The 16,268-nt window shown below is 44.4% G+C and overlaps 1 protein-coding gene across 2 annotated transcripts in view; it reads left to right on the top strand.

Annotated features, from left to right (window-relative positions):
- Nucleotides 1–16,268, top strand: part of MYO16 (myosin XVI) — a 491,281-nt gene that overhangs the window by 268,750 nt on the left and 206,263 nt on the right. For both annotated transcript variants that reach the window (XM_040487087.1, XM_040487086.1), the window contains exons 18-20: nt 3,093–3,210; nt 4,258–4,329; nt 6,893–7,034. In XM_040487087.1, coding sequence (XP_040343021.1) covers nt 3,093–3,210; nt 4,258–4,329; nt 6,893–7,034 — 332 coding nt within the window. The remainder of the gene's footprint in view (nt 1–3,092; nt 3,211–4,257; nt 4,330–6,892; nt 7,035–16,268) is intronic.

The raw sequence follows: 16,268 nt of genomic DNA, 5'->3' as shown, positions 1-16,268 counted from the left end.
TACTGAGTCCCTATTATATTCCGGATATTGTTGCAAATACTCCTGATGCAGCAGAGGACAGAACTCAGTCTGTGCCTCCTAGCATGTACATTCTCGGGGGGGGGGGGGGGGAGGTAGACATGAACGCGGGGTCCAGGGTCATAGATACTGTTTAGACAAATAGAGGAGGAGCGTCTGTTTTCAAGAAGGTGGTCAAGGAGACCTTTGACCAGAAGAACCCTGAGAGCAAAACAGATCAAAGAACTTTACATTGACCAGTTCTAGAGAAAACAAAGGCAAGGAACTGTTTGCTACTAAGAATCACTTTGAAAAGTAACCTAATCTCTCATTAAAGTTTTCTGTGCAACATAAAGCTTGTTCTTATTCTTAAAGAGTTACACCTGCAGGTATTATGAGGCTGAAAAATACAATTTAAAAGGTTCAAACCGCCACTCTACAGTAGAAATTTCTGTAGTCATGGAAATGTTCTCAATCTGCGCTTCACAATATATGGCAGGTGCATGTGTGGCTAGTGGGCATTTGAAATGTGGCTAGTGTGAATGAGGAAAGGGATTTTTAATTTTTCTTGGTTTTAATTCATTTAAGTTTAAGTAGCCTGTGTGGTCAGTGGTTACCGAATTGGACAGCACAGGTCTCCTGGACAAGAGATGTGAAACGAGCTAAGCCTGGAGTGCCCTCAAAATTCCCTCAAATTTGTCTTTCCCTTACACAGTAGCTGTTCCCTCCTCATTCAGTTTGGTGTAATTTTGAATTATGGGGACTTCCTCACTAGCAAGGAATGTAAGATTGCATGGGTAACTTTGGAGTGGCCAAACCCAGATTTAGTCATAGAGTTAAATATGTCCTTTTTCTTAGGGCAGTAAGTTGATGGCTTTGGGTCTTTGCTTCTTTTCTTTTTCACCCTAGTCCACACAGACACAGCCCACAGGGCAGGGAGGTCTAGGAAGGGGTGGGGAGGGAGGGATAAGGAAATGGGGACTCTCCCTAAATGAAACAGCTCTGGCCACTTCACCCTTGCCCCTTTCAGAGATGGGAATTCTAGCAACATAAATCATATGGTATCTTTTTGTTGCTTTTTTTGTTTGTTTGTTTTTTGGTTTTTCCTAATTGTACGATCTGTATATTTCTTTTAGCAAATCCTAACCTATTTGCAGGTTTCTGTCCTTGGACTTGCTACGGTTGTACTTTTAGGTTATTTTTCCCCCTTCTTCTGTGCCTAAAATGTCTGCTTCCTTATAGGAAACTGGCATAGACAGGTGGATAAGGAACCATTCTACCAAAGTGCCCGTTGCCTGGAAACAGGGCTTTAAAAATCCATGATTGATTCTCAAAGGCAGGGCAACCAAAATGTGCTTTCCACCTGAGGTAGCTAAGAGAGAATTTAACAGCCTCTTTGGTAAAAGAAATGTGTGCCTTTTAACAAAGACATGAAAGTAATTGTTTCACTGTGATCCTTTAGGATGTCTGGTGTGGGGACATTTTAGTGCACTTATGAGGATAGATCATGTTCAGTAAGGCTAGAAGAAAGGTATTTCTGGTCCTTGAATCCAGACTTGTCCTTTAAGGTGCCTCCACCTGCGACCTCTGTCATCACCGCCATCGCCGGCCAGCGGGACGGCGGGGGATTGGTGTTGGGTCCAGGCAGACACGGGGCAGCGTCCCTGGCCTCTGCTCACAGGGCAGAAGATTCCGCACACGGTAATCCGTAGTGTGGCCGACTGTCGCGCTATGTCTCCACTGCTGAGCTGTGAGATCCTTGAGGTCAGGACAAAGCCTTCCTGTCCCTGTCTGCAGAGCCCCTACCTCACAGGGCGCTGGAAAAGCTACTGAGAAGTTACTGGATTTATTAGAAAAGGGAGGAAGAAGTTGTCAGGTCGCGTAAGAAGTAAAATGTTGTTGTAACGAGCATAACTGAATAAAACTCGAAACCGTCATCTGTAATTTGTGGGTTACCAAGCCCATTTTTAAGTATTGCCACAATCCTACGGTATCATACCCGAAAAATTACTTAGAGACCGTCCTTGTCCGTGTTCTCACTTTCAAGATGATAGAATTATACTTTGTGGTGAAAAACAGAAGTTCTGGAGGAAATTCATGGAAGCCCCCAGGGCTGTATGTTCACCTATATATGTATAAAGTGAATAAGACCTATTCTTAGTAACTTTTCACAGGGAGCAGCTCTTTATTTCGAAATTACAGACTGGAAAAATGAGGATTTGAAGACTATGCCACTTGCCCAATGTGGAACCTAACCAGCTTTACTATTGATGTCGTTATACTAAATATTTGTTCTTCTAGAGAAGTGTATCTGTTAGCCTACAGCTTTCCCTTGAGGTTTCATTCTTGCCACGAAATGGCGGTCCACGAGCCAGATTTAAGGTCTGATTTCTTTCTTTATGCAGAGTTCCGCATTCTCAGATACCGTCTTTCAACAAATGTTCTCTTACTTCCTTCTACCTTCTGCTCAAAGGTGGCTCTGGCCAAACATCCATTTCTTTCTGTTTTCCTTAAAATACCTTAAAAACACAATTAGCATTTTTTTTTTAATCTAGGCATAGATATTTGTATTGTGCCTTCCTGAATTTTCCAGCAGGAGTGAAAAGTTCTGTCATCATAGCCTCGGTTCATCTCAGAGGGGAGGTAACTGGGAGATTCGCACCATATAGCAGGCATCCTGGAAGGAAGCCGCCTCCGCGTCCAGCTCTGGGAGGATGCGGGCGATCTGACCGCCCCGGTGAGGTCCAGCCAGCCAGACTCAGGACACGGTGATCCAGTTTTCATTATGAGATTTGTCAAGAAGCTGTTGATTTATATCAGAACGTCACTTCCTCCCCCCCACCTTTTTTTTTTGTTTAAGGAACAGAGACATTGATGTAGACAAAATGTGCACCGAATTGTGAGGTTTTGGTTTTGAGCAGAAGGTTGGTAGTTCTCTCGCCAGACCCCCGGGATCTGAAAAATCCCAGCTCCACTAACGGAGTTCACAGCATTGATTTTTTTTTTTTTTTTAACCTATTAGGTTTTTCAAGGATTTGTCTTATCTTTTCTTGTAAGCAATTCTCTCCGCTTTCTGTTTTTTCTAAAACGCGTAGGAGGTAGAGAATCTGTTTGTGATCCTAGCAGCAATTTTGCACATTGGAGACATTCGATTCACTGCTCTGACCGAGGCCAACTCCGCGTTTGTCTCTGACCTCCAGCTTCTGGAACAAGGTCAGTGGAGCACATCTCTCTCTAACCTCGTGGGTGTGCAGTTTTGCAGACCGGCCAGTAGATGGAGACACAGTACAGAAAAGCAGGGGGAAGAAGGCTTTCTTTGGGAGTAGAATAGAGCAGGAAAAAAAAATAATAATAAAAAAAAATCATAAAAGAGCTGTATCCACTTTGTTCTTTCTTTTCAATGGTTTTGGGAATGAAGAGCAGTGGGCACATTATGTTCTCATGCTTCCCACCATGTTTACAGAGCTGATTTTTAGGTGCATCCTGCGGTTTATTTATGTCGTTCTGAATATTTTCCACCCCCACCCTGCCGCCCAGTGTATTTTGGGGGCATGTTATTAGCCACACATTTTAAACAATATAATTACTTGCCTTCAGAGGTCTTGCCAAAAACCTCTCTCTCCCCTTTGAAGTAGCCTTGTTAGTCACTCCCAGATTTTTTCAAAATACCTTAAAACCACAGATTGTCAGTGAACATCATATCTTCACCTCATATCAAAGTAATTTAACCAGGGACTGGGAGAACGATTCAGGGCCATCTGTGAGGGCGAGGAGGGGAAAAAAAAAAAAAAAAAACCTGTTGTGATTTAATACAGGAGCCCAACCAACTCAGTAATGTTTTGATAACTCCAAGCGATTGCTCTCATTTACTTTGATAATTAAAGTGGCCGTTCAGTTTTCTTTAATACCCACAGTTCCTCATATGTAAAACTTATCGGGGCGCCTGGGTGGCGCAGTCGGTTGAGCGTCCGACTTCAGCTCAGGTCACGATCTCGCGGTCCGTGAGTTCGAGCCCCGCGTCGGGCTCTGGGCTGACGGCTCGGAGCCTGGAGCCTGTTTCCGATTCTGTGTCTCCCTCTCTTTCTGCCCCTCCCCCGTTCATGCTCTGTCTCTCTCTGTTCCAAAAATAAATAAACGTTGAAAAAAAAAATTAAAAAAAAAAAAAAAACTTATCAACGATGGCCCTAAAGTACGGTGTTCTCACCATCAAAAATATATACGTTCTAACTTGATTTTTTTTCAACGCTGCTTTCATTTCAGTGGCTGGTTTGTTGCAAGTGTCACCTGATGAATTGGTATCTGCTTTGACAACGGATATCCAGTATTTTAAAGGTAAGCTTTACCCTCCTCTGATCGTTCATTCTGTCCAGTTTGTGGCCATCTTGGAGGCACGGAAAGTCAATGCCGCCTTGCCTTTCCCCACCTCCGGTGACTGCCCCCACGGACTGAATGCCAAACGCGGAAAGCCTTATGAACTCATCTGTTCACGCAATTATGACTCTGCCTTGTAAGCTCGTGAAGCTCTTGAGAGACCACTCTGATGAAACAGTCACCTTTTCTAGCCGGTCAGTCATTTTAGACAAATCCAGTCATCAGCCCAAGAGGATCTATTCAGCTGAGTCGTCGGAACCATTTGTGTATGTCGTGCCACGATACCCTCTACGTTTTAAGTCCTAATCATCGCTCCCATTTATGGGACACTTACAAACTGATGGGAAATGTGCCACGGGCCGTAAATGCCAGACTTTTAAAATCCTCACAAATGGCTGCCAAGGGGGCCTCGCCATTTCCTTCTTTAACAGATGAGAAAACTGAGATCCAAAGAGGATGAATAGCTTTGCACCTCAGATCACTAGTAAACGGCCTGTTGGGGATTAGAACCCAGTGCTGTCATGCCTACGTGTCACGTGTGGACACGGGGAATCTCCGTGCCATACACGTGTCTATGCAGTGGGCAAACACAGTGGTCTTCCTATATGCCCTTTGGTTATTCCCCGTACATCAGCACCTTCCCCCCCCCTTCCTCATATTGAAAGTTTAAGGACTCACCCTCCAGCTGGTCTTTTTTTTTTCCTCTAATCACCACTGTCTTTACCTGCTTCTCCTCTTGGACCTACCTTGGAAGTATTTAGGTATGTGGCTTATCAGTTGTGCCTTGTCTTCAGAGAGTTCCCCCCGTGTTCCGGAACTGTATGGATCTGCCCATTGTCCACTCAGTTACCTCTTCCTTCTCCTCCTCCACCGACTAGACCAGACACAAGCCGGCTCTACTCCACAAATCCCTCCCATTCTCGTTGCCTTCTCTTTATTTCTATCACCGCTGCCTCAATATATCTTTCCTTCCCTTGGTCACCGAATGACATTGTCTCTCATCTTTTGTCTGGTCTCATCTCATTTGGCTTCCTTCCACACTGCTTCAGGAGGAGTCTTTCTGAATCGTATTCTGCAAGTAGGATTTTCATCCATGGACATCAGCCCTTCAAAGATGCTCCCAGGCCTTCCAGAGCGAACCTCATCTCTTTGGGTTGGCCCAGGAGGCCCTTTATGATTCGGGCCCACCAAACTTAGGCTGTATTCTGAGCCATTTTGTACCAGCCCTTGCATCCAATTACATTAAGTTTCTTGAACTTCTCCAAATTCATCATTTCTCGTGACTTTTTAAAGAAAACTTGAACTCACCATTAATATCTAGAATTTACTACAGGCAGGTTTTTCTGCTTACACTGTCCTCCTGTCCTTACTCACCTTCCAGCACCCTCCATCATGTTGACTCCAGGGACCTTAATTCTATGATATCAGCAAGGGCACACCTGCTCTCGTAGCCACTTAGTTTGTTGATCTTGGTGGCCTTGAACCTGTAGGTCCTTGAGTCTTCCTTACCTGCTGTTTTGTTTCTTTTTTTTCTTTTGTAAATTTTTTGAAAGTATATTTATTTTTGAGGGAAAGAGAGTAGGGCAGGGGCAGAGAGAAGGGGAGAGAGAGAAGCACAAGCAGGCTCTGCGCCGAACGCTGAGCCTGATGCGGGGCTTGAACTCACCAACTGTGAGATCATGACCTGAGCCGAAGTCGGACGCTTAACCAGCTGAGCCACCCAGGTGCCCCTCCCCTTTTATTTTCTTTTATCTCAGCCTATCTCAGAAGCAGCTCTCCTCCTGAGTCTGCATCTCCACCGATCAAACGCTCAGCTGTCATTTCACACAGCCCTCGTCCTATTACTTAACTCCCTGATCAGCCTAGTGGCACAAGTTAGCCAGGCTGGCCACGGCCACACGGTCTGAATGCTGGACCCCCTGCTCCTCCCTGCGCTCCAGCACAGAAGCTATCATAGGCTCAGCCCCACATCTTCCTCACTGATTCCTTTTTTTCTTGGTTTCTTCTCTAGTCTACTCTCTTCTCAAAGCCTTATCACTCAAGATTTGGATTCCCATGTCTTAGAGAATGACATAAACATTTCTGCCCGAAGGCCCTAACTTGTTCCCAAACTCCACACTCGCATTTTGGTTAGCTGGACCATGTCTTTGAAAATATTTAAAATAGGACTGATTTCCCCAATGGCCAAGTTTCCAGATGCCTTCGGGAGGATTCATAGTCAAACCAGTGAGCTGTTATCAGGATGCTTGTTAAGAGGGGCCCTGCCAACCCTTGGTTCCCTAACAGAAAGGAAATTACACAGCCTGCATGGGGGTCGGAAGCCATGCTCAGTGTTTGTAGCAAGTAAGATTGCAATGTACATGGCACTCGTTTGGGGAAACATTTTAAGAGACCTCATTTATAAGAGTTATCACGTGTTTTGAACATCTTTTGGTGTGTGAGGCTATGTGACGTGCACGGTGCTGTTTGCTTCTAAATGAGGGGAACCTCGTTCTTCTCTCTCCTCTCCCTTCTGCTGTCCTAGGAGACACCATCATTCGACGACACACAGTACAGATGGCTGAATTTTACCGAGATCTCTTGGCCAAATCCCTGTTCGGTCGTTTGTTTAGCTTTTTGGTGAATACCATGAACTGTTGCCTCCAGAGCCAAGAGGAGCACGGCAGGTAGGATGGACGGACACAGGTCTGCACTCTTAGTCCTGAGCCGACTTAAAAGGCTCCCCTCTTACAGATGCTTTGTAACCCAGCATGACACCCAAGTTACACTATCATTAAAACATTTCGTTTGAACAAGTGACTTTACCTAAAGGGTTTTATTGACTGTTTCTTAGAGATTTAAACCCTCTCCCCGGACTGGCACCCGTTGATGAATTAATCAAATCATATCTCATGCATGGAGATACAAATGCATCCTCTCTGGACTGAAGGTATATTATGGCCTTTTGAGCACGAGAAATGTAAAAAAAAAAAAAAAAAAAAAAAAAAGATAAATCTGGCAAGAATACTGTTAAGGAATATATAAAGCACTTACATTTGTTGAGGAGTTCCTGTCTGTCTTAGGACCAGTTAGATGATGTGTTTCAGATCAGTGATGCTTCCTATTTTCTTCACTTTGTGGATTATTTGACAAAAGGTCTCTCTGGTTATCATTTTGACTCATAGCCTTACTCGCCCGTAAGCGGTAGCTTTTCAGAACTATTTATGGTCTAAAAATTATAGTCATCCATGGCATACTTGGTTAGTATTCTTGTCACTAACAATGACTTTGAGCAGCATTGAAAGCAGAATTCACACGTGTGCTCGTCTTTGAATGAAACCCCTTGAGAATGTCTTTGTTGCCCACATAGAGTTCTCCACCAGTTTCCTAAAAATTGCTGCCTTTAGCGGTTTCTTGGAAAACACTAGAACCAACATGTATTAATGGATGCTTCTTAAAGAAACATGGACCTCTCAGAAGAGTCACGGACAAAGGGGTATCAAAGTCCTCATTAAAATGTACACTTAGAAATCCCACCGCACACTGATGCACACGTGCACAGCACAGTGTGGGAGTGCAGGGTGGGGGTTGTTATCTGTATTTTGGCGGCTCTACCTTAGAGTTTGGTATGGTGAGGATTCTTGGTTTTTAATTATTTATTATCAATTTGTAATTTTCCTTTAAATATGGAGATTATTCACAGCATGATACTAATATGCTAAGTCTTGCAAATTAATCTTGTATAAAATTATTGGCAACGCTGCTGAAATTGACATTGAAAAAATTAATATTATCAATCCGGCCGCACAAAGAAACTTCTAGAAAATTTCCATTTGACATTTAAATCTAACAGAGCCTTAAATGTATATAATTGGAAAAACTTATACGTAGTCTTGATGTTTGACTACATACACACACACAGAAAAATATATACACACGAACCTTGGAAAGCATAATATTTCCCTTTCAGTGGGAATATTGCTGCTGTGTCAATATGTAAATTTGTGGTGTTAGTGCTATCTTTTAAAATTCTTTACTAAGCAAATGAATGAAGACAGGGATTAGTGGGAAATTAGAAGTGATTTAATGTATTACAAGTTTAACTTAGAAGACATACTATTCTCAGATGAGTCAAATGTCGCATTTTTTTCACTCTCATTTCTCCCCTGGGTCACCCAAACCTAAATTTAAATCTCAAAACACTGCAAAGAAAGGTTATGTTTGCAGTGTTTCTAACTCATTGAAACTCATGCAAAGCTTAAGGATTTGTAGATTTACAGACCCATTTCCTAAGTCTCAGAGAGGTCTCAACATTGGGATAAACTTAGGTTTCAATTATTTATGAATCCCCACTTTTTGGAAATGTGTAATCATGTCAGAAACATTATATAAGAAATGTGTATCCCATGTTAAAGTTGGTGAGTGCCCTTCATGCTGAAGGGGAGTATCTTTCACGCCACATTTTTTTTTTTTTTTTTTTTTTTTGGTGAATTCTGCAAGAAAGAATCCCTGTAAATAAGATGGACTGTAACAAGTTATTAAGAGAAGTCAAGCAGAATTGAAGCAGATGACATTTTTGTTCTTGGAATGCTGGACCCATTTCCTGGATTACAGCAGAATGGCAAAAAAATTACTTTCTCTACCCAGATTCAAAATAGCGCCGCTTCTAAGTTGAAATCCTGGGGTATGATGTGGGAGATGCTGATGATTAGTTAATTAGGCTGAACAGCAGCCTTTGCAGTACCTGCTTGGCTAGTATCTCGCCAGTAAGATTACGGCGAAGACCCCTCCCCACCTGCGGGGTGCTATGGTATTCATGTCTTCGTAGGCTACCCGCACCAGGGACCCACCTGGCTGGGGCAGCTTTCGTCCAGGGGTCACACTCTGTGGTCAGGGCACTCCAGAAACTGAAACACGCTAAAGCTTTATTTATTGGGATTAGTTGAAAACGATTTGGTTCAAGTAGGCAAAAAGGAATAATGATAAAAATAGCAACAAAGACAATATACATAATGTATTATATATGTTATTATATGACGTATATATTATATATGATGTATAGTATGACATATGGTGTAATAATATAATACCTCTGTCAGTTTAAAACTTTTGTGTTCACAAGGTGCATATGTATCGATCAGCTTCAGCAGAAATCCTGTCGGGGCGCTTTGGTGGCTCAGTCAGTTAAGCGCTTGACTTTCGCTCAGATCATGATCTCACGGTTCACGAGTTCGAGCCCCACATTGGGCTCTCTGTTGTCAGCACAGAGCCTGCTTTGGATCCTCTGTCAACGCCCTCCCCCAACCCCTCCCCTGCTCATGCAGTCTCTCTCTCAAAAATAAATACACACTTAAAAAAAAGAAAAAGAAGAAATCCCGTGAAATAGGCAAGAACAACATGTTATTGTGGAAGCAATGTCAGCTCTGGAAAGTTGTGATGCGTGGACGGCCAGCTTCTTTATCCCCCCTTCCGATGCACCTGCCTTTGAGAATGCCTACACAGATCAGAGTGTCGGTGTTTAATCCACTTTCCAAGACATTTCTTTTTCTAAACTATAACTTTGACCTGTAGAGTGAAGGGAGTCCTATAGCTTGTCAATCTGTCAGAATGTCAGCTCTTCACTCAGTGCTTTCATGGTCTTTGGAGGGCATTAGGATATAATAGCACTCACCTTCATGTCTGATCCTCAACCAAGAAGTAAGACAGTCGAGTAGGGCATTAAGAGCCAAGACGCGGAGTCTGTGAAGGAGACAACAGAGCCGAGAGACGCCTGCCGACGGTGAGCAAGCTGCTTCTGACCTCTGCCCTCCCGAGGCCCGGCTTGCCCGGTGGTCCCGGTTGGCCTTTCGGAGGTAGCGCTGGGAGCAGACCAGCGGGGACCCCGGGAGGAGAGCCCCCAGCCTCCTGCCAGGGCCTCCTCCTTCACGTCGCAGTGGGGGATGGTGCTCCCGCAGAGCCCAGGAGACTTACTGCCGGTGGAACGTCCCCCCTTGAGAGGAAACCCCGGGACCAGGAGGAAGCATCTCTACTTCACAAGATGTGAGTGCTCATTTAGGAGCTGATCGGCTTGAAAGACCGAAGGCCGATCTGATGCCAGAAGGCACGTAGGCTTTGGGACTCCTGTGCTGAGTGAGCTGGGTCGCTTTTCCTTGGATTTCCCAAAGGATACAGCTGAACCCATCTGTCTTACGGTGTGACGGGTCTGCGCTCCTGCAGGCCTCAAGGTGTGGTCACTAGATATGCAGGAGGCCCTTACAGTTTACTCACAACTTGCTGCTTGTTCACATTGAGTTGACAATCTTCAACAATGAAAGCGTGATTTTAAAGTAATATAGAATAGTTTCTATAGCAACACTGATAAAGTAGTTACCTTGTATGTGACTTTTCTAGTATTACTTGGCCTCGACTCTACTGCATGTTGTCAGCTGACATCTAGTGACTGATGGAGCCATAGACAAATTCCATGTTGAAACCACGTGGGCATCCATATGTGGATTCCGATAACTTCGTATGTAGACAATTGGCCACCACCAAGAATACTGGAAACACTGGCCTTCTAGTCCGTTCTTCACTGGCCAGTTTTTTCTCAGCAAATCCGAAGCTGCATTGTCCAGGTCCTTCTGGGGGAAATAGCCCTTCTCCCCAAAGAGAAGTCTTCCCTCGGACACTTTGTTCACTGCAGTCAGACCAACGTTGAGGTCTGCTTACTCTTCTCAGGAGTCTTTAAGATGATTTCCAGGGTCTCTTTTCCCCACGGAGGTAGCTCACCTGACTGGGAAACAGCAGTATCCGGCAGCTTGAAGATTCCCCGCTTCCCAAGTGGGCTCAATCCCCTGTCTGCCTTGTGATAGCAGATGTGATGTGCAAACACTTGGGGACTGTCGTCTCCTATATTCCTGTCCACGAGTCTTCCTGTAGCTCTAAGTAGGTTTCTTTCCGGGCCCCACCCGCTGTGTTCCAGAACATCATCTTATGAACAAAGTTTGTGACATAGAGAGGATTCTGGATACATTTCCTTAATACCTCCCTACTTCCATGATTTATTTTCCCTCATCATCGTAGAAATCCTTCTCCATTTCGCGATATTGGTTGGCTATTTTTAGTGTAACAGTCACAAGAGAAAGTCTTGCTCTTAAATATTTGTTGTTCTTTTACTTAATAAAAATTACAAACCTTTTGAAAAAGATACTAGGGAGACATTAAATTTATCTCTGATCAGAAAAGGCAGCATGATGGACCACACTATGTTGGCCACAAGAAAATGTTTCTTCTATTGTGTCAACATAAGTAGACTTGTCCACAGCTCTTCAAATCTGTGGTATTACTACGTGTCTTGGTGTAACCACTCTAGTAAATAAGTGTTATTTGTGGCGTAATGAAAACATGTGTTCTTATGCCTCACCTTCCCTTAAAGAGTGTGGTCTGAGGACAATGTTTATGACCCTGGGGAACACAGAGATAGGTCCCAAGGCTGCTCTGCTCCCAAATCACTGTTCTGTGAACTCTTTGCGTCCCCAAATATCCAGTGTTGAGACAGGAATTAAAAGTGTCCCAAGGTGGGGGTCCTCTCTGTGTGGTAGCTGACGGCCTTCTAGGAAGGCAAGGGCTCCCATGGGAGATGTACTTTCCTGTAGCTGGACAATGGTTACGGTTGACCTTTTCCTGGCTCCTCACAGGTTTCCCCCTGTAGTCCTCAGGGTGTGAGAAGGGCATTTCTTCCTTCCTTCATTGCCCACATGCCACCCGTGCTGGGGCAGCCCCCTCAGGGCAGGCTCACAGCACAGACGATCTAGCTCCCACACTTCCCCAGGTGTGCATCTTGGGTTTCTCTGGGTCGAAGGTAGAGGAGGGCTTGCGAATGGGACAGCGCCTTGAGAAGTCACAAGCATTTTCATTATTCGCTTTTTATAACTTATAAACAAAATACATGCTCTGAGCTGCAGTGAACTTTTTCTAAAGGGTTATTCTAAAATGAGATAAATGTTGGAGAGCCTAACGAAAGTATCATGAATAGCATAATTTTAAAAAAATGATAAAATAATTTTTGCCACTCCTTTTTTTTTTATTTATTTTTTTTTTAATTTTTTTTCAACGTTTTTATTTATTTATGGGACATACAGAGACAGAGCATGAACGGGGGAGGGGCAGAGAGAGAGGGAGACACAGAATCGGAAACAGGCTCCAGGCTCTGAGCCATCAGCCCAGAGCCCGACGCGGGGCTCGAACTCACGGACCGCGAGATCGTGACCTGGCTGAAGTCGGACGCTTAACCGACTGCGCCACCCAGGCGTCCCGATTTTTGCCACTCTTAAACTTGGACCCGTCTCACAGTGCAACACTTCCATCCGAGCGGTTGAATTGGCAATGTTACATTTAAAATGATCACTTTTCGGGGCTCCTGGGTGGCTCAGTCAGTTGAGCTCAGGTCACGATGTCACAGTCTGTGAGTTCAAGCCCCGTGTTGGGCTTTGTGCTGACAGCTCAGAGCCTGTGTCTTTGGATTCTGTGTCTCCTTCTCTCCCTGCCCCTCCCCTGCTCTCTCTCTCTCTCTCCCTCTCTCTCTCTCTCTCTTTCTCTGTCAAAAATAAATAAACATTAAAAAATTTTTTTTTTGTAAATGATCACTTTTCCCTAAAGTGACACCTTCCCCAGAGTTCTGGTGCAAACTTGGCCCCTGCAGAGACCCCCACGGGCCAGGAGGTTCTTGAACCTCAGAGGGGTTGTGGGAACCTTGGGAGAGTCCCCCAAATGTTCCCCAAATTTCACTCACGTTCTTCATGTGTTCTGAGTACAATGGTTTACATTCCTGAGGACACCTGAGAAGTCGAACCTGTGCAACATTTTCTGTTTCACCATTAGACACACCCTAAGAATAAATAGACTGAAAGTTATAGAAGGTTAGCATACGGAGGTTAAGAGACCAACGAGGTAGAGTGAGATCGACCATGTGCTTGATTTATTTACGAACTTACTTATTTGTTCATCCCTTCATTCCTTTGTGCACTCATTCATTTCTGTCTGCCTGTTCTGAAATCCACATTTTTTGGGCAGCACGATTTGGCATGCAAATATATGCGGTAAATAAACTTGAGTTTCAAGCATACATATGGAGATTTGGGGGTTTGTACTGAGCCTTCGGTTTCTTAAATATGCTTACACTGTATTACGTTCTTACAATATTTTAGTTGAGCTAAACATAAACATTTAAAAACTTTATGATTAATTACATTCGGCTTCAGTGACTTATAGAAACTTTGGACGAGTTCCCCAAAAGTGTCTTCAGACACCAAAACTGACAGTTCATCTTCCTCATTTTCATCCTGAGTCCTCATGTATCCACACCTGTTCCCCCTGGTTCCTCCAAGAACCTCGGTTGGTGCCCAGGGTTATCTGAGGATAATGAGAGGACGCACACAAAGTTGTCTGCGTGGCACCTGATGTGGCGGGAGTGGCTGCGACTGTAAAATCGTGGCGGGTATGGCTGAAAAGAATGTTCCTGGTTTATGGCAGTCTGTCTGTGGAGAGGGAAGGTTCTGAAGAAATGCAGATGGGCGGCATGTTGAAAACCTGAGATGCGGTCCAGTCTCTTCCACCGAATTTGGATTTGGTGACCTTGTTTGTTTTGGGGAGTGGCAAGTAGGGGAACTGTGTTGCTCCCTAGAAATAGGGATGTCGCTGTTCACGTACACTCCCGGATGGGAGGGACGTTTTCTGTTTGCTCCGTTGTCTTTGCAGTAAGCAATGACAATGGATGTGCCCTGATCAGTTTCCATATTCTGTCCTTTCTGTTTGGACACGCCCATGACTCGCTTGCCCGACTAGTCCAGAGCGCAGTGTGTGGTCCTTGATTATTGCACAGATGAGGTCTACGTGGGCTAGAAACCGTCATATTTCCCACTCAGTTAGGGGGTCCTTGAGGAAAAACTCACGTGGCAGGATGCCAGCTCCTAGCTGTGGACAGGGGAATAGGCAGTGCCTGGACTATGTTCTGGCTGTGACTTGAGCAGAGAGCTGGTGCTCTCAGGGGTGGGGGGCCCTCCGAGCACCTGGAGACAGGTGGGAGAATGAGGTCAGATTGGAATGAAGGCTCCAGGTTTTCAATATGAAAGTGATGCTGTCTTTCACGGGAGGTAGGGGGTCACCACCTCAGCAAATGTCTAGAGTCTCTGTCCTTCGATCCGCAGACTAAGATTGATTGTGGAAAGAGAAAAGAAGGCTGTCGAAAAGATATCACTTGTGAAATTTCTCACTCTTCAATGCTGCCTCTCCTACCCAGGAAAACTGTAGTGTGGGGTTAAAATAACAGACAGAAGGGCCACCTGGGTGGCTCAGTCGGTTGAGCATCTGACTTTGGCTCAGGACATGATCTCATGGTTCGTGAATTCAAGCCCCACATTGGGCTCTGTGCTGACAGCTTAGAGCCTGGAACCTGCTTTGGATTCTCTCTCTCTCTCTCTCTCTCTCTCTCTCTCTCCCTCTCTCTGCCCCACCCCCACTCACAGTCTGTTTCTCTCTCTCTCTCAAAAATGAATAAACGTTAAAAATTTTTTAAAATAAATAACAGACAGAAGTGTTAAACAGATACACCAGTGAGAAAGAGAGCCAGACCGTTTTAGAGAGGAGTTGAAGTTTTCTTCAGTTCTTTTCTTGTTTGTTTTTTTTTTTTCTTTTTCTTTTAATTCACATATCAATTCAGTGATTTGGTTCCTGAAATCATCAACAGGATGCTTTCTGTATTTGGCCCTGCTTCTGAATGCATATATTCTGATAATAAAGAAAAATCATTTTGCAAGTTAGCATGGAACATCCTAGATATCCAGAACGATTCCCATCGGCATAGTCACCGAATGGCAACCAGCAGTCTGGCTGGGGTCTTGGCAGGGGACGGCGGCGTCAGCCCGCGTGCCACAGCCGATGACTCACTCGCTGAAACGAGAAAACAGAAACACGTCCCGGGGGACATAAATTTCAGGTGCTGTCACCGAGGCAGGTGAACCCACTCCTGCCCAGCATCTGACACCCCTGGAAGGGTTGTGAGTGCCCAAATGAACGTGGAGATTTCGCGGTAGGATTGGAAGAAGCAAGTTAATGGTCAGACCTCAGAAAGATTGCCCTCCTTCCTTAGATGAGACTTGCTCTTCTCTCTTCATTAGAGAGAACAAATATTTCCTGGAGGGAAAATGGAATGCAGGCTGGGTTACAAAAGGAACCTGTGTCAGCATTTTGGGTAATGTGTATTTGGTCTGAAGACTGTCTCGCCGAACGGGGGAGGGGGCCTATCTCGACCTTGGTGCTCCGAAATGAAAATACAGCGGATTAACCGGGTCAGCCGGATATGTGGCTTACGTTGATCTGGGAAGTCTCCTCAGTTTTATTCTGCTGTGAATTCAGTTCATATACTAATCATTTTGAATATTTACTTGCACATAGGCACACGTTTGTGGGAGTTCCAAGGATTTTAAGTAGAAAGTAATATTTTTCCCGTTTATATTGGATTATGTAGGCAAGTTTGTTGTGATCACCCATTTATCTCTCCTTGAGGCAATCATGTAGGGCTTAATGTACTTATGAAATGTAATAGTGTCTTTCGTTAGGTCAGAGTTTAGTTTGAGAATCCGGTGAAGGGCATAAACACAGACTTGCACATAGAGTCCCTCACGTAATTTCTGGGGATGAATAGACCAAACCCACCCGAACAAAATCCATGTACCCGGGCTGTAATGCTCTTTCAATTTGTTTATTAATGAATTTAACACTTCTGAACTTATACTGTCAGTGTGGTTGATGGTGTCCTGATAGTTCTTGAGGATTTCTAAGTCGGAGTATTTTTGGTAATGATTTTGTGGCTATCTCGAGATGTTTTTTAATTAAAAAATTATCGCCAACAGTTTCAGAAAACCTCTGTGATTTTTAACAACGTA

The sequence above is a fragment of the Herpailurus yagouaroundi genome, unplaced genomic scaffold, assembly GCF_014898765.1.
Source record: "Herpailurus yagouaroundi ecotype Mexico unplaced genomic scaffold, PumYag 164, whole genome shotgun sequence".
Lineage (NCBI taxonomy): Eukaryota > Metazoa > Chordata > Mammalia > Carnivora > Felidae > Herpailurus > Herpailurus yagouaroundi.
This window is presented reverse-complemented; position numbering and strand designations above follow the sequence as displayed.